Below are 19,768 nucleotides of genomic sequence, written 5' to 3' on the forward strand. Positions count from 1 at the left end.
ACATGCTTCCTGTTTGCAACAAGGCACTAAAGTAAAACTGCAAAAAATGTGGCAAAGCAATACATTTTTTGTCCTGAATACAAAGCGTTATGTTAGGGACAAATCCAATACAACACATTACTGAGTACCACTCTCCATATTTTCAAGCATAGTGGTGGCTGCGTCATGTTATGCTTGTAATCATTAAGGACTAGGGAGTTTTTCAGGATAAAAAATTAACGGAATTGAGCTAAGCACAGGCAAAATCTTAGAGGAAAACCTGGTTCAATTTGCTTTCCACCAGACACTGGGAGATGAATTCACCTTTCAGCAGGACAATAACCTAAAACACAAGGCCAAATCTACACTGGAGTTGTTCACCAAGAAGACAGTGAATATTCCTGAGTGGCCGAGTTACAGTTTTGATTTAAATCTGCTTGAAAATCTATGGCAAGACCAGAAAATGGTTGTCTAGCAATGATCAACAACCAAATTGACAGCTTGAATAATTTTTTTTAACAATCACGTATTGTACAATCCAGGAGTGATAAAGAAATACTCATCGCTGTAAAACTTGCCAAAGGTGATTCGAACATGTATTGACTCAGGGCTGTGAATACTTATGTAAATGAGATTTCTGTATTTCATTTTCCAAATTTTTAAAAAAAAAAATCACTTTTCCATTATGGGGTATTGTGTGTAGATGCTGAGAAAATTAATATATGTAATCCATTTTGAATTCAGGCTGTAACACAACAATGTGTATAAGACAAGGGGTATGAATACTTTCTGAAGGCTCTGTGTATATACCATTTTCTGCCCATATGAATGCATTTATTTTAGGCCCCCCCAAAAAAACAGCCATACAATATAATAATATGCCATTTAGCAGACGCTTTTATCCAAAGCGACTTACAGTCATGCGTGCATACATTTTTTTTCTTTTGTGTATGGGTGGTCCCGGGGATCGAACCCACTACCTTGGCGTTACAAGCGCCATGCTCTACCAGCTGAGCTACAGAGGACCATACATGATATAATGAAAAGCAGCAAACATACACATTGTTTCACATTCTTTAATAACTGCCTCATAAACACAAACATGCAATCGAGCCCCACAGTGGACATAATACCCATAAAACCTAGCTGTCAAACACTGGAATGGTTCCAATCATTTTATCCCCCATACATTTTTCCCATAGGGGATTTTAGAACCACTTCAAACAAGGTCTGTTTCATGTTGGCTTTCCCTGGCGTGACGTTTTGATAACCGTGTAAATCCCTCTGACAAGGTGACTTTTTTTTTTTTAAATCAATATATTAGGTTATATTTACTCTCAGATTCTAAAATGCTAATTAGCACCAAGTAGACAAGACTACAAATCCCTGCAAGCTCATGCACGTCATCTCTAGCTGACACGTTTGCGGTCAGCTAGCTAGCTACTAGCTACCTTGATCCAAAGTGAAAGATATATTGAACATCTTCCTTTACTGTTCCATATTTTATTTAACTAATATTTTGTCTTATTTATGCATTTGTTCTTGTCTTGTACAGAATACTATCCTAGAAGCAGTCAGATATTTACTATGTGCAATGAATACTAGGCTAGTTTTTAGCAAAGAAGCTATATAGCTAGCTAGCTAGCTAGCTAGCTACCTACCTAGATGATATTAGCAACATACCCTTATTTTACCAGATCCTCTTCTCCTTCAGCCGGTGGTCTATATTTAATCCCTTATTTCTGCCGACTATATGAACGAGGTGAAATCTATTTCAATTCACGGTGTCAGAATGCACTGCTGTATTAAAGCAATTCAGAACTAACTTGTTGACATGTTCTGTTGCAGATTCATAGAGACCGATTTAACTCATTGCAGAATGTATCCATAATCATGAAGGAATAAGCATATTTATTTGACAAGAATGCACCTAGTCACCCATCAATCACATCAAACACCTGAACTCCAACAATTACATTGTTTTAAAGAAATCAAAATACTAAACGATGCATAACATATAAACATCTGACTTGAAGTAAAGATGACATGTTCTATTAATCAATGCCACAAACCTGGGACATCGAAGAGCACCATATTAACTATTATTACTATCCGAGAGCTTTTCCATTTGTAAGAATTAGACCAGCAAAAATAACACAATGTAAAACCAAGTTCACGTGCTAGTCGGAACTAAGAAACAGAAATTCCCGACTTGCTAACTGGTTGAATGCGGCACCTGGTATAACGACAACCAGTTAGCAAGTAGGTTTCAAATAATATACTAGGTCAACTCCAGTAGAACGAGAGACACACTTAAGTCTCAAAACAAGGAAGCCATGCCGAAACGCATCTAGATCGTCACCCTTCTTGTCAATTTAATAGGTCCGTGTTGTACACCACAACACTTTTAAAATGTGATACTGAGTCTTGCAAGAGAAGAACATGTGGAGGAAGCAGCGTAAGGAAAATGGGTGACGGTAGGGTGGGTTTATAGAGATAAGATGGAGAGTTCCAAAGTGTCCGAAGTTGAGGGACCGTGGGGCATAAAAGGCAGTGTGGCGTAAGGGGTAGCTAGACTGCTACAGGGGTGGTTGGCCATGGAATAAACATAAAATGGGGGTGCTTGAAGTAGGCTACCCCCCCCACCGCTCACCCACAGACACAAACATTATCAAGAACACCTAGCTTCACCATCTTAAGTTAGTTAACTAGCAAGTTAAACTGTTGGTTTATAAAAGCCAAAGAAAGCTAAACTTGTTTTTACTAATTTCTCATGCATTTAAATGGCTAGACAAATAGACGGCTAATGTAGCCATCTAGCCAGGCTAATGTTGCTAGCTAGCTAGCTAACAGTTATCGTATACATTTAAAACTTGCCCGAGCAGAATTGTCAATTTAAACAAATGTAGCCAATTTTATTAATTACTAAATTTAGCAAACATTAGATAGTTAATCCATAGATTCTTACCTTTACCTCTTCGTCAGTGTCGTCCAGATCATCATGGCCCTGGTGAGTGACGTGAAGCTTCAGACAGGCATTTCTAGTTCTGTGTGATAGCCACTTTAGCAGCTAGTTAACATTTCCATTTTGGACCCTGACCACTCCTCTGGGGAGGTAAATACTGCTACTACTGGGTAAATACAGGCCAATATATTGATAAAAGTCACCTTGTCCGAGAGAGATTTACACGGTTATCAAAACGTCACACCAGGGTAAGCCTACACGAAACACAGCCCTTTATTTGAAGTGTTTCTATATAAAAAAACGATGGGAAAAATGAATGGTGGAAAAAACATTTCCGTGTTTGACCCCTAGGTTTTATGGGTATTACGGTGGGACTCTATAGGCTACAGCTGTTTCCCACCATAATACAGGGAAACTCGAGGCTATGGACGCGGCGGCAGCGTTGGACCCTCGCTGACGTGTGTTGCGCGACAAAAAGTAGTGTAATATGCTGACTACCCCCCCGCCATCACGCATGTTGGTTTTGTCCATCCACACCAGATGCGATCATGACACGCAGGTTAAAATATGAAAACCAACTATTAAATTGGGGGCATGTCAAACACACATGAAACATTTGGGCTCCCGAGTGGCGCAGCGGTCTAAGGCACTGCATCTCAGTGCTTGAGGCGTCACTACAGACCCCCTGGTTTGATTCCAGGCTGTATCACAACCGGACGTGATTGGGAGTCCCATAGGGCGGCGCACAATTGGCCCAGCGTAGTCCGGGTTTGGCCGGTGTAGGCCGTCATTGTAAATAAGAATTTGTTCTTAACTGACTTGCCTAGTTAAATAAAGGTAAAATTTAAAATCATGGACATTTCGCTAGCTGGCTATTGCTAGTTTCTATGGGCCATTGTCAGATGGCAGCCAACTGGTGAAGGAAGGGCAGGGGGGGGAAATGACATGTCCTCCTAAAACTGCTTATAACACACGCTGTTTATGATATCGGAATTCTAACAACGACAGTGTGTTGAATAGACTTATTTAGGAAAAGTCAAGGATGGGGGGGCATGACTTTGAAAATTGTAATTAACGTTAAATTCATATGACCTCAAATGATGCTCTCTGAGTTGTTAGTTAGTTATATATGATTAATATCCCCTCGTTCATCTTTCAACTACCCACGTGGGGTTGTATGCTCCTGAAAACCAATGAGTAGATGGGAGAGGCTGGACTTGCAGCAAGTCAGGCACGTCAAATAGGACCAAGTTCGATTTTAGCGCTTGGCTTTGCAGACGCTCGCGAGCGTTTTTAGGTGACATGATTGAATAACATGTACAGGCATGTGTAAATGTATTTGTCATGCAACGTGTCCGGTGAGGTTGGCATGTAAGCGTCTCTCGCTCTTGATGCTCTTTTTATGTAATTCAAACGGTTTCTCCCTCCAGCTCCACCTTCCCCTGACCACTCCTCTGCCGGGCAGTGAGCTGACCAAGGAGCCGTTCCGCTGGGACCAGCGTCTGTTCTCCCTGGTGCTGAGGATCCCTGGGCACGCCACTGTAGAGCCTGAACCACTGGGGGGGGTCCCCCCCGACGACTCGGCCATCACCCCCATGTGTGAGGTCACCGGAGGTGAGGCGCTGTGTTTGTGTGTGTTACTGCCTCAGTGTCTATGAGCCACCTGCCTTTATGAGGGTAGAGTATCAACGTTTATCTGTCACATGCACAGGATCCAGCGGGTGGAAATGGCACAGTGAAATGCTTACTTGCAAGCTCTTTCCTCAACAGTGCAGTGTCAATATACATCAATAAGTGTTCAATCAGGAGTAGCTGAGTAGAGAACATCAGGAGTAGCAGAGTAGAGAACATCAGGAGGAGCTGAGTAGAGAACATCAGGAGTAGCAGAGTAGAGAACATCAGGAGGAGCTGAGTAGAGAACATCAGGAGGAGCTGAGTAGAGAACATCAGGAGGAGCTGAGTAGAGAACATCAGGAGGAGCTGAGTAGAGAACATCAGGAGTAGCAGAGTAGAGAACATCAGGAGGAGCTGAGTGAGAACATCAGAGGCTGCGTGAGAACATCAGGAGGAGCAGAGTAGAGAACATCGGAGGAGCAGAGTAGAGGACATCAGGAGGAGCAGGGTAGAGAACATCAGGAGGGCTGGGTAGGGAACATCAGGAGGAGCTGAGTAGAGAACATCAGAGGAGGGGCATCAGGAGGAGCAGAGTAGAGAACATCAGGAGGAGCAGAGTAGAGAACATCAGGAGGAGCTGAGTAGAGAACATCAGGAGGAGCTGAGTAGAGAACATCAGGAGGAGCAGAGTAGAGAACATCAGGAGTAGCAGAGTAGAGAACATCAGGAGGAGCAGAGTAGAGAACATCAGGAGTGAGAGTGAGAACATCAGGGGAGCAGAGTAGAGAACATCAGGAGGAGCTGAGTAGAGAACATCAGGAGGAGCTGAGTAGAGAACATCAGGAGGAGCAGAGTAGAGAACATCAGGAGGAGCAGAGTAGAGAACATCAGGAGGAGCAGAGTAGAGAACATCAGGAGTAGCAGAGTAGAGAACATCAGGAGGAGCTGAGTAGAGAACATCAGGAGGAGCTGAGTAGAGAACATCAGGAGGAGCTGAGTAGAGAACATCAGGAGGAGCAGAGTAGAGAACATCAGGAGGAGCTGAGTAGAGAACATCAGGAGGAGCTGAGTAGAGAACATCAGGAGGAGCTGAGTAGAGAACATCAGGAGGAGCTGAGTAGAGAACATCAGGAGTAGAGAACATCAGGAGGAGCTGAGTAGAGAACATCAGGAGTAGAGAACATCAGCATGTGTCCAACACAACACACACGTACAGTATGAGCGTACAGTATGTGTTTAAGCCTCAACCTAAGCATAATAATAGAATTAAGCCAGCTGACTTCATTTTCTAGAATGAGCCAGCACCTCCTAGCCTAAGCCTACTTTGACCTACAGTGGAGCGGTGATTGGCCAATAGCCAAGGTGTGCTGTTGGCATGTGAGTCCTGGTGATAGTGCAGATGGAGGTTAAGATTACAGAGTACAATGGCTTCTGCTACTGTTACTACTGGGGGACTCTACATACTGTTACTACTGGGATTCTACATACTGTTACTACTGGGGGACTCTACATACTGTTACTACTGGGGGACTCTACATACTGTTACTACTGGGGGACTCTACATACTGTTACTACTGGGATTCTACATACTGTTACTACTGGGACTCTACATACTGTTACTACTGGGGGACTCTACATACTGTTACTACTGGGACTCTACATACTGTTACTACTGGGACTCTACATACTGTTACTACTGGGGGACTCTACATACTGTTAGTACTGGGGGACTCTACATACTGTTACTACTGGGACTCTACATACTGTTACTACTGGGACTCTACATACTGTTACTACTGGGACTCTACATACTGTTACTACTGGGGGACTCTACATACTGTTACTACTGGGGGACTCTACATACTGTTACTACTGGGGGACTCTACATACTGTTACTACTGGGGGACTCTACATACTGTTACTACTGGGGGACTCTACATACTGTTACTACTGGGACTCTACATACTGTTACTACTGGGACTCTACATACTGTTACTACTGGGGGACTCTACATACTGTTACTACTGGGGGACTCTACATACTGTTACTACTGGGGGACTCTACATACTGTTACTACTGGGACTCTACATACTGTTACTACTGGGACTCTACATACTGTTACTACTGGGACTCTACATACTGTTACTACTGGGACTCTACATACTGTTACTACTGGGACTCTACATACTGTTACTACTGGGGGACTCTACATACTGTTACTACTGGGACTCTACATACTGTTACTACTGGGACTCTACATACTGTTACTACTGGGGACTCTACATACTGTTACTACTGGGGGGACTCTACGTACTGTTACTACTGGGGGACTCTACATACTGTTACTACTGGGGGACTCACATACTGTTACTACTGGGGGACTCTACATACTGTTACTACTGGGGATCTCTACAACTGTTACTACTGGGGGACTCTACATACTGTTACTACTGGGACTCTACATACTGTTACTACTGGGGACTCTACATACTGTTACTACTGGGGACTCTACATACTGTTACTACTGGGGACTCTACATACTGTTACTACTGGGGACTCTACATACTGTTACTACTGGGGACTCTACATACTGTTACTACTGGGGACTCTACATACTGTTACTACTGGGGACTCTACATACTGTTACTACTGGGACTCTACATACTGTTACTACTGGGGGACTCTACATACTGTTACTACTGGGACTCTACATACTGTTACTACTGGGGGACTCTACATACTGTTACTACTGGGACTCTACATACTGTTACTACTGGGGGACTCTACATACTGTTACTACTGGGGGACTCTACATACTGTTACTACTGGGGGACTCTACATACTGTTACTACTGGGGGACTCTACATACTGTTACTACTGGGACTCTACATACTGTTACTACTGGGGGACTCTACATACTGTTACTACTGGGGGACTCTACATACTGTTACTACTGGGGGACTCTACATACTGTTACTACTGGGGGACTCTACATACTGTTACTACTGGGACTCTACATACTGTTACTACTGGGGGACTCTACATTACTGTTACTACTGGGGACTCTACATACTGTTACTACTGGGGGACTCTACATACTGTTACTACTGGGGGACTCTACATACTGTTACTACTGGGGGACTCTACATACTGTTACTACTGGGACTCTACATACTGTTACTACTGGGGGACTCTACATACTGTTACTACTGGGGGACTCTACATACTGTTACTACTGGGGGACTCTACATACTGTTACTACTGGGGGACTCTACATACTGTTACTACTGGGGGACTCTACATACTGTTACTACTGGGACTCTACATACTGTTACTACTGGGGGACTCTACATACTGTTACTACTGGGGGACTCTACATACTGTTACTACTGGGGGACTCTACATACTGTTCTACTGGGGGACTCTACATACTGTTACTACTGGGGACTCTACATACTGTTAGTACTGGGGACTCTACATACTGTTACTACTGGGGACTCTACATACTGTTACTACTGGGGGACTCTACATACTGTTAGCTACTGGTGGGACTCTACATACTGTTACTACTGGGGACTCTACATACTGTTACTACTGGGGGACTCTACATACTGTTACTACTGGGGGACTCTACATACTGTTACTACTGGGACTCTACATACTGTTACTACTGGGGGACTCTACATACTGTTACTACTGGGGACTCTACATACTGTTACTACTGGGGGACTCTACATACTGTTACTACTGGGGGACTCTACATACTGTTACTACTGGGGACTCTACATACTGTTACTACTGGGGGACTCTACATACTGTTACTACTGGGGGACTCTACATACTGTTACTACTGGGGACTCTACATACTGTTACTACTGGGGACTCTACATACTGTTACTACTGGGGGACTCTACATACTGTTACTACTGGGGGACTCTACATACTGTTACTACTGGGGACTCTACATACTGTTACTACTGGGGACTCTACATACTGTTACTACTGGGGACTCTACATACTGTTAGTACTGGGACTCTACATACTGTTACTACTGGGGGACTCTACATACTGTTACTACTGGGGGACTCTACATACTGTTACTACTGGGGACTCTACATACTGTTACTACTGGGGACTCTACATACTGTTACTACTGGGGGACTCTACATACTGTTACTACTGGGGGACTCTACATACTGTTACTACTGGGGGACTCTACATACTGTTACTACTGGGGACTCTACATACTGTTACTACTGGGGACTCTACATACTGTTACTACTGGGGACTCTACATACTGTTACTACTGGGGACTCTACATACTGTTACTACTGGGGACTCTACATACTGTTACTACTGGGACTCTACATACTGTTACTACTGGGGGACTCTACATACTGTTACTACTGGGGACTCTACATACTGTTACTACTGGGGACTCTACATACTGTTACTACTGGGGACTCTACATACTGTTACTACTGGGGGACTCTACATACTGTTACTACTGGGGACTCTACATACTGTTACTACTGGGGACTCTACATACTGTTACTACTGGGGGACTCTACATACTGTTACTACTGGGGACTCTACATACTGTTACTACTGGGGGACTCTACATACTGTTACTACTGGGGACTCTACATACTGTTACTACTGGGGACTCTACATACTGTTACTACTGGGGACTCTACATACTGTTACTACTGGGGACTCTACATACTGTTACTACTGGGACTCTACATACTGTTACTACTGGGGGACTCTACATACTGTTACTACTGGGACTCTACATACTGTTACTACTGGGGGACTCTACATACTGTTACTACTGGGACTCTACATACTGTTACTACTGGGACTCTACATACTGTTACTACTGGGACTCTACATACTGTTACTACTGGGGACTCTACATACTGTTACTACTGGGGACTCTACATACTGTTACTACTGGGGACTCTACATACTGTTACTACTGGGGACTCTACATACTGTTACTACTGGGACTCTACATACTGTTACTACTGGGACTCTACATACTGTTACTACTGGGGACTCTACATACTGTTACTACTGGGACTCTACATACTGTTACTACTGGGGACTCTACATACTGTTACTACTGGGGACTCTACATACTGTTACTACTGGGGACTCTACATACTGTTACTACTGGGACTCCTACATTACTGCTGGCTCTACTACTGCGGGGACTCTACATACTGTTACTACTGGGGACTCTACATACTGTTACTACTGGGGGACTCTACATACTGTTACTACTGGGACTCTACATACTGTTACTACTGGGGGACTCTACATACTGTTACTACTGGGGGACTCTACATACTGTTACTACTGGGGGACTCTACATACTGTTACTACTGGGACTCTACATACTGTTACTACTGGGACTCTACATACTGTTACTACTGGGGGACTCTACATACTGTTACTACTGGGGGACTCTACATACTGTTACTACTGGGGGACTCTACATACTGCCCATTACTGCTGATTAGATTGGCTATTGATCTAATGTGTGTGTGTCTTTGTCTCAGGTCGCTCCTACAGTGTGTTCTCCCAGCGCATGTTGAACCAGTGTCTGGAGTCTCTACTGCAGAAGATCCAGAGTGGAGTGGTCATCAACTTTGAGAAGACAGGCCCTGACCCCCCTCCTGGAGAGGGTGAGAGAGACACCCACTCTTTTAATGATCCCCCTAGCCCCTCCCTATGAACCTCCCCCTAGCCTCTAGCCCCTCCCTATGAACCTCCCCCTAGCCTCTAGCCCCTCCCTATGAACCTCCCCCTAGCCTCTAGCCCCTCCCTATGAACCTTCCCCTAGCCTCTAGCCCCTCCCTATGAACCTCCCCCTAGCCTCTAGCCCCTCCCCTATGAACCTCCCCCTAGCCTCTAGCCCCCTCCCTATGAACCTTCCCCTAGCCTCTAGCCCCTCCCTATGAACCTTCCCCTAGCCTCTAGCCCCTCCCTATGAACCTTCCCCTAGCCCCTCCCTATGAACCTCCCCCTAGCCTCTAGCCCCTCCCTATGAACCTCCCCCTAGCCTCTAGCCCCTCCCTATGAACCTCCCCCTAGCCTCTAGCCCCTCCCCTATGAACCTCCCCCTAGCCTCTAGCCCCTCATCCCTAGCCTCTAGCCTCCTATGAACCTTCCCCTAGCCTCTAGCCCCTCCCTATGAACCTTCCCTTAGCCTCTAGCCCCTCCCTATGAACCTTCCCCTAGCCCTCCCTATGAACCTCCCCCCTAGCCTCTAGCCCCTCCTATGAACCTCCCCCTAGCCTCTAGCCCCTTCCTATGAACCTCCCCCTAGCCTCTAGCCCCTCCCTATGAACCTTCCCCTAGCCTCTAGCCCCTCCCTATGAACCTCCCCTAGCCTCTAGCCCCTCCCTATGAACCTCCCCCTAGCCTCTAGCCCCTCCCTATGAACCTTCCCCTAGCCTCTAGCCCCTCCCTATGAACCTTCCCCTAGCCTCTAGCCCCTCCCTATGAACCTTCCCCTAGCCCCTCCCTATGAACCTTCCCCTAGCCTCTAGCCCCTCCCTATGAACCTTCCCCTAGCCCCTCCCTATGAACCTCCCCCTAGCCTCTAGCCCCTCCCTATGAACCTCCCTCTAGCCCCTCCCCTATGGAGCTCCCCTAGCCTCTAGCCCCTCCCTATGAACCTCCCTCTAGCCTCTAGCCCCTCCTATGGACCTTCCCTAGCCTCTAGCCCCTCCCTATGAACCTCCCCCTAGCCTCTAGCCCCTCCCTATGAACCTTCCCCCTAGCCTCTAGCCCCTCCCTATGAACCTTCCCCTAGCCTCTAGCCCCTCCCTATGAACCTTCCTCTAGCCTCTAGCCCCTCCCTATGAACCTTCCCTAGCCTCTAGCCCTCCCTATGAACCTTCCCTAGCCTCCTAGCCCCTCCCTATGAACCTTCCCTAGCCTCCCTCCCTATGAACCTTCCCCTAGCCCTCCCCTATGAACCTTCCCCTAGCCCTCTCTATGAACCTTCCCCTAGCCTCTAGCCCCTCCCTACGAACCTTCCCCTAGCCTCTAGCCCCTCCCTATGAACCTTCCCCTAGCCTCTAGCCCCCCCCCTACGAACCTTCCTCTAGCCCTCCCCTATGAACCTCCCCCTAGCCTCTAGCCCCTCCCTATGAACCTTCCCCTAGCCTCTAGCCCCTCCCTACGAACCTTCCTCTAGCCCCTCCCTATGAACCTCCCCCTAGCCTCTAGCCCCTCCCTATGAACCTTCCCTTAGCCTCTAGCCCCTCCCTATGAACCTTCCCCTAGCCTCTAGCCCCTCCCTATGAACCTCCCCCTAGCCTCTAGCCCCTCCCTATGAACCTTCCCCTAGCCTCTAGCCCCTCCCTATGAACCTCCCCCTAGCCTCTAGCCCCTCCCTATGAACTTTCCCCTAGCCTCTAGCCCCCTCCCTATGAACCTTCCCCTAGCCTCTAGCCCCTCCCTATGAACCTCCCCCTAGCCTCTAGCCCCTCCCTATAGACCTCCCCCTAGCCTCTAGCCCCTCCTATGAACCTTCCCCTAGCCTCTAGCCCCTCCCTATGAACCTTCCCTAGCCCCTCCTATGAACCTTCCCCTAGCCTCTAGCCCCTCCCCTATGAACCTTCCCCTAGCCTCTAGCCCTCCCTATGAACCTTCCCCTAGCCTCTAGCCCCTCCCTATGAACCTCCCCCTAGCCTCTAGCCCCTCCCTATGAACTTCCCCTAGCCATTAGCCCCTCCCTATGAACCTTCCCCTAGCCATTAGCCCCTCCCTATGAACCTTCCCCTAGCCATTAGCCCCTCCCTATGAACCTTCCTCTAGCCCCTCCCTATGAACCTTCCCCTAGCCTCTAGCCCCTCCCTATGAACCTCCCCCTAGCGTCTAGCCCCCTCCATGAACCTTCCCCTAGCCCCTCCCCTATGAACCTTCCTCTAGCCCCTCCCTATGAACCTTCCCTAGCCTCTAGCCCCTCCCTATGAACCTTCCCCTAGCCTCTAGCCCCTCCCTATGAACCTCCCCCTATCGTCTAGCCCCTCCCTATGAACCTTCCCCTAGCCTCTCCCTATGAACCTTCCTCTAGCCCCTCCCTATGAACCTTCCCCTAGCCTCTAGCCCCTCCCTATGAACCTTCCCCTAGCCTCTAGCCCCTCCCTATGAACCTTCCTCTAGCCCCTCCCTATGAACCTTCCCCTAGCCTCTAGCCCCTCCCTATGAACCTTCCCCTAGCCTCTAGCCCCTCCCTATGAACCTTCCCCTAGCCTCTAGCCCCTCCCTCTATTTCACACATTATTTTTGTCTTCCCTCTTTCTATCTGTTTCCAGATGAGATCCTGAAGCCCGGCCTCCAGTCCTGGCACTGCTGCCACAAGCTGATCTACGTACGACCCAACCCCAAGACTGGTGTGCCCATCGGACACTGGCCCATTCCTGAAGCCTTCTGGCCCGACACTAACTCCCCCACACTGGTAAGAGAGCCAGACTGTTTCTTTGTGTGTGTCTCTGTCTCACTCGTGGCTCGTGTCTCTGTCTCACTCGTGGCTCGTGTCTCTGTCTCACTCGTGGCTCATGTCTGTGCATGCTGGTGTGTTTCTTTGTTTTCTCTGATGTCTTGTTCCTGTCCCCGTCTCCCAGCCCCCCCGCTCAGCCCACCCCCACGTGCGTTTCTCCTGCCTGGATGCAGAGCCCATGGTGATAGACAAGGTTCCCTTTGACAAGTACGAGCTGGAGCCTTCACCCCTCACACAATACATCCTGGAGAGGAAGTCCCCTCACACCTGCTGGCAGGTACACAACGTGACACACTACACACAGTACTACACTACACACAGTACTACACACAGTACTACACTACACACAGTACTACACTACACACAGTACTACACTACACACAGTACTACACTACACACAGTACTACACTACACACAGTACTACACTCCACACAGTACTACACTACACACAGTACTACACTACACACAGTACTACACTACACACAATAATACACAGTACTACACTACACACAGTACTACACTACACAGCACACTACTACATACACACAGTACTACACTACACACAGTACTACACTACACACAGTACTACACTACACACAGTACTACACACAGTACTACACTACACACATACTACACACAGTACTACACTACACACAGTACTACACTACACACAGTACTACACTACACACAGTACTACACTACACACAGTACTACACTACACACAGTACTACACTACACGCAGTACTACACTACACACAGTACTACACTACACACAGTACTACACTACACACAGTACTACACTACACACAGTACTACACTACACACAGTACTACACTACACACAGTACTACACACAGTACTACACTACACACAGTACTACACTGCACATGACTACACTACACACAGTACTACACACACAGTACTACACTACACACGCAGTACTACACTACACGCAGTACTACACTCCACGCAGTACTACACTACACACAGTACTACACTACACACAGTACTACACTCCACGCAGTACTACACTACACACAGTACTACACACAGTACTACACTACACACAGTACTACACTACACACAGTACTACACTCCACGCAGTACTACACTACACACAGTACTACACACAGTACTACACTACACACAGTACTACACTACACACAGTACTACACTACACACAGTACTACACTACACACAGTACTACACTACACACAGTACTACACTACACACAGTACTACACAGTACTACACACAGTACTACACTACACACAGTACTACACTACACACAATAATACACAGTACTACAAACAGTACTACACTACACACAGTACTACACACAGTACTACACTCCACGCAGTACTACACTACACACAGTACTACACACAGTACTACACTACACACAGTACTACACACAGTACTACACTACACACAGTAACTACACAGTACTACACACAGTACTACACTACATACACAGTACTACACAGTACTACACTACACACAGTACTACACAGTACTACACTACACACTACACGTACTACACTACACACAGTACTACACTACACACAGTACTACACTACACACAGTACTACACTACACACAGTACTACACTCCACACAATACTACACTACACACAGTACTACAGCTACAGACAGTACTACACTACACACAGTACTACACTACACACAGTACTACACTACACACAGTACTACGCTACAGACAGTACTACACTACACACAGTACTACACTACACACAGTACTACGCTACAGACAGTACTACACTACACAGTACTACACTACACACAGTACTACACTACACACAGTACTACGCTACAGACAGTACTACACACAGTACTACACTACAGCACAGTACTACACTACACAGTGCTACACTACACACAGTACTACACTACACACAGTACTACACTACACACAGTACTACGCTACAGACAGTACTACACTACACACAGTACTACACTACACACAGTACTACGCTACAGACAGTACTACACTACACACAGTACTACACTACACACAGTACTACGCTACAGACAGTACTACACTACACACAGTACTACACTACACACAGTACTACGCTACACACAGTACTACACTACACACAATACTACACTACACACAGTACTACACTACACACAGTACTACACTACACACAGTACTACACTACACACAGTACTACACTACACACAGTACTACACAGTACTACACTACACACAGTACTACACTACACACAGTACTACACACAGTACTACGCTACAGACAGTACTACACTACACGCAGTACTACACTACACACAGCACTACACACAGTACTACACACAGTACTACACTACACACAGTACTACACTACACACAGTACTACGCTACACACAGTACTACGCTACACACAGTACTACGCTACAGACAGTACTACGCTACAGACAGTACTACGCTACAGACAGTACTACGCTACAGACAGTACTACACACTACACTACACACAGTACTACACTACACACAGTACAGTACTACATACAGTACTACACTACACACAATACTACACTACACACAGTACTACACTACACACAATACTACACAGTACTATGCTACACACAGCACTACAGTCGTGGTCAAACGTTTTGAGAATGACACAAGTATTTGTCTTCACAAAGTTTGCTGCTTCAGTGTTTTTAGATATTTTTGTCAGATGTTACTATGGTATACTGAAGTATAATTACAAGCATTCCATAAGTGTCAAAGGCTTTTATTGACAATTACATTACATTTATGCAGAGAGTCAATATTTGCAGTGTTGACCCTTCTTTTTCAAGACCTCTGCAATCCGCCCCGGCATGCTGTCAATTAACTTCTGGGCCACATCCTGACTGATGGCAGCCCATTCTGGCATTATCAATGCTTGGAGTTTGTCAGAATTTGTGGATTTTTGTTTGTCCACCCGCCTCTTGAGGATTGACCACAAGTTCCCAATGGGATTAAGGTCTGGGGAGTTTCCTGGCCATGGACCCAAAAGCCTTCTTCACAACAATTGAACCTCTCTCCTTGAAGTTCTTGATGATCCGATAAATGGTTGATTTAGGTGCAATATCCTTGCCTGTGAAGCCCTTTTTGTGCAAAGCAATGATGACGGCACATGTTTCCTTGCAGGTAACCATGGTTAACAGAGGAACCCATGATTTCAAGCACCACCCTCCTTTTAAAGCTTCCAGTCTGTTATTCTAACTCAATCAGCATGACAGAGTGCTCTCCAGCCTTGTCCTCATCAACACTCTCACCTGTGTTAAAGAGACAATCACTGAAATGATGTCAGCTGGTCCTTTTGTGGCAGGGCTGAAATGCAGACGAATTGTTTATTTGGGATTAAGTTCATTTTCATGGCAAAGAGGGACTTTGCAATTAATTGCAATTCATCAGATCACTCTTCATAACATTCTGGAGTATATGCAAATTGCCATCATCAACACTGAGGCAGCAAACTTTGTGGAGACCAAAACTTTTGACCACGACTGTACACTACACACTACACTACACACAACACTACACTACACACAACACTACACACAGTACTACACACGACACTACACACAGCACTACACTACACACAGCACTACACTACACACAGCACTACACACAGTACTACACACGACACTACACACAACACTACACACAGCACTACACTACACACAGCACTACACACAGTACTACACACAACACTACACACAGCACTACACTACACACAACACTACACACAGTACTACACACGACACACAACACAAGGTGGAGTTGTTTGTCTACTCTCTCACTCCGTTTCCTCTCTCCCTCCTCCCTCCCTCTCTCCCTCCTCCCTCCCTCCCTCTCTCCCTCCCTCTCTCCCTCCTCCCTCCCTCCCTCTCTCCCTCCCTCCCTCCCTCCTCTCCCTCTCCCTCCCTCCCTCCCTCCCTCTCTCCCTCTCTCCCTCCCTCTCTCACTCCGTTTCCTCTCTCCCTCCGTTTCCTCTCTCCCTCCCTCTCTCCCTCTCTCCCTCCCTCCCTCCCTCTCTCCCTCCCTCCCTCCCTCCCTCCCTCTCCCTCTCTCCCTCTCTCCCTCCTCCCTCTCTCCCTCTCTCCCTCTCTCCCTCTCTCCCTCCTCCCTCTCTCCCTCCCTCCCTCCCTCCCTCTCTCCCTCCTCCCTCCCTCTCTCACTTTTCCTCTCTCCCTCTCTCCCTCCCTCCTCCCTCCTCCCTCTCTCCCCCTCCCTCCCTCCTCCTCCCTCCCCCTCCCTCCTCTCTCCCTCCCTCCCCCCTCCCTCCTCTCTCCCTCCCTCCCTCCCTCTCTCCCTCTCTCCCTCTCTCCCTCCCTCTCTCCTCCGTTTCCCTCTCTCCCTCCTCCCTCCCTCCCTCTCTCCCTCCTCCCTCCCTCCCTCCTCCTCCCTCCCTCTCTCTCTCTCTCTCTCTCTCTCTCTCTCTCTCTCTCTCCCTCTCTCTCTCTCTCTCTCTCTCTCTCTCTCTCTCTCTCTCTCTCTCTCTCTCCTCTCTCCCTCCTCCCTCCCTCCCTCTCCCTCTCTCCCGCTCCCTCTCTCCCTCCCTCCCTCCCTCCCTCCCTCCCTTGCATCCTCTAGGTGTATGTAAGTAACAGTGCCAAGTACAGTGATCTGGGCCAGCCCTTTGGCTACCTGAAGGCCAGCACGGCTCTCAACTGTGTCAACCTGTTCGTCATGCCCTACAACTACCCTGTTGTACTGCCTCTACTGGGTAATAATTTGCTTGTTTTTATAGGCTGAATCAGGTTAGTTACAACAGGGTTGGAGAGCCCGGGGCCCAGTTTCCCCGATAGCGATGGAACTAAGGGTTACGACCGTTTTTTTTAACGATGCATCGTTCCTACAGCAGTCTTAAGACGTAACATGCGTTTCCCCAAACACCACGCAGAGAGAACGGTCGCTAAGTGCATCGTTGAGGCGTGCGTCGATACTCATAGGATTGAAAGAAAGACAGCGCTGCTCTCGGATCAGCTTTCTCCATTCCAAATCTTACCTTTTACAATAGTCCACAACACTGATGACGGATTAGCTCCTAGAGAGATATGGTCGCCTATGACTGCAAATATTGAGGCTTATTCTAATGCCCATTAATAACGCAGTAAATCACAGATGTGGCACATTATTGTGCACATGTTGTTACACATCATGAAATATATTGAGGCAAACATTTCTGACAGTCTACAATTGGCTAAATAAAACTAAATGTTATGCACATGAAATTGATTTCAATGTTATTTAAATATATATGTTGGCTCTATTGCATGCAGTCATCTCGCTTTTCATTATAATAATATTTTAATCGTTCGCTTGTTTGTAACAATTGCAAAAACGTAACTTTGTATTTGTATTGAACTTCGTTCTGAAGTTATCGTTGGTCACAGAGAGACCGATGAACGTCTTTGTGTGTTTAGCGCAGATCTTATTTATATAAAGTGACGCGGCAAAAAAAAGCATCTAACGACGCACTTGGCTGTTCTACGATCTGAGGCAATCAGTAAATAACGAGCGTTTTCAAGTGCAACTTTAGAAAAAACGATGGTTTTGGGAAACAGCTCGGAGATTTAACGATGCTCCTACTAAGGTTCTAATGATGAAAGCCTTTAGATGCTTTAGGGAAACTGGGCCCTGTCCTAGGGTCTAGAAATACATCCCTGTCCCCTAATGTAGTGCACCACGTTGCCCCACCAAGCCAGCAGAGGGCAGTGGTGGTTATGATACCATATACTTTATTGTACATTTACATGGAAATTCATTTTGTGACGCCGGCATACAAATACCCCAAAATAATACATTATAATACACTCAATATGGAAAACACTGGTAATATGATCATTAATGCAAGTATAATTATTGTCTCTGGCCCAGGTGGTCACTCTCTAACCCTCTAAAGCCTGCTGTTTGTTGTTGCAGATGACTTGATCCGGGTGCACAAGTTCAAGCCCACCATTAAATGGCGTCAGTCCTTTGAGAACTACCTGAAGACCATGCCTCCGTATTACATTGGGGTAAGTAAACCACTCAATCCCAAATCAGCCCCTTTGGCCCTCCAGTTACGTGTTCACGCTCGCCTGCGCCATTTGCACAAGTCTCCCAAAGCTGAGGGAGTGAAAATTATGGATGGTGTAGGGGCTAATTCAGAGGTTCCCAAACAAGGTCTCCTGATATGAAAATGGGGTCATGGGAGAATTTCCAAAATCCTGAAGAAAAAATATATATATATATATACATTTGGAAAGTATTCAGACCCCTTGACTTTTTCCACATTTTGTTACGTTACAGCCTTGTTCTAAAATTTATTAAATTAATGTTTTCTCTCATCAATCTACACACAATACCCCAGAATGACAAACAGGTTTTTAGACATTTTTGCAAATGTATATAAAATAATTTTTAAAAAAAAGATACCTTATTTACATAAGTATTCAGACCCTTTGCTATGAGACTCGAAATTGAGCTCAGGTGCATCCTGTTTCCATTGATCATCCTTAAGATGTTTCTAGAACTTGATTGGGGTCCACCTGTGGTAAATTCAATTGATTGGACATGATTTGGAAAGGCACACACCTGTTTATATAAGGTCACACAGTTGATAGCGCATGTCAGAGCAAAAACCAAGCCATGAGGTCGAAATAATTGTCCGTAGAGCTCCGAGACAGGATT

The 19,768-nt window shown here is 46.5% G+C and overlaps 1 protein-coding gene across 1 annotated transcript in view; it reads left to right on the top strand.

Annotated features, from left to right (window-relative positions):
- The window catches only part of ints6 (integrator complex subunit 6), a 39,431-nt gene that overhangs the window by 10,913 nt on the left and 8,750 nt on the right, over nt 1–19,768 (top strand). The window contains exons 5-10 of the mRNA XM_041868725.2: nt 4,375–4,558; nt 10,126–10,251; nt 12,895–13,037; nt 13,204–13,356; nt 17,687–17,819; nt 19,019–19,113. Of these exons, the coding sequence (XP_041724659.1) occupies nt 4,375–4,558; nt 10,126–10,251; nt 12,895–13,037; nt 13,204–13,356; nt 17,687–17,819; nt 19,019–19,113 (834 nt within the window). The remainder of the gene's footprint in view (nt 1–4,374; nt 4,559–10,125; nt 10,252–12,894; nt 13,038–13,203; nt 13,357–17,686; nt 17,820–19,018; nt 19,114–19,768) is intronic.

The sequence above is a fragment of the Coregonus clupeaformis genome, chromosome 40 (assembly GCF_020615455.1).
Source record: "Coregonus clupeaformis isolate EN_2021a chromosome 40, ASM2061545v1, whole genome shotgun sequence".
In the NCBI taxonomy this organism is placed as follows: Eukaryota; Metazoa; Chordata; class Actinopteri; order Salmoniformes; family Salmonidae; genus Coregonus; species Coregonus clupeaformis.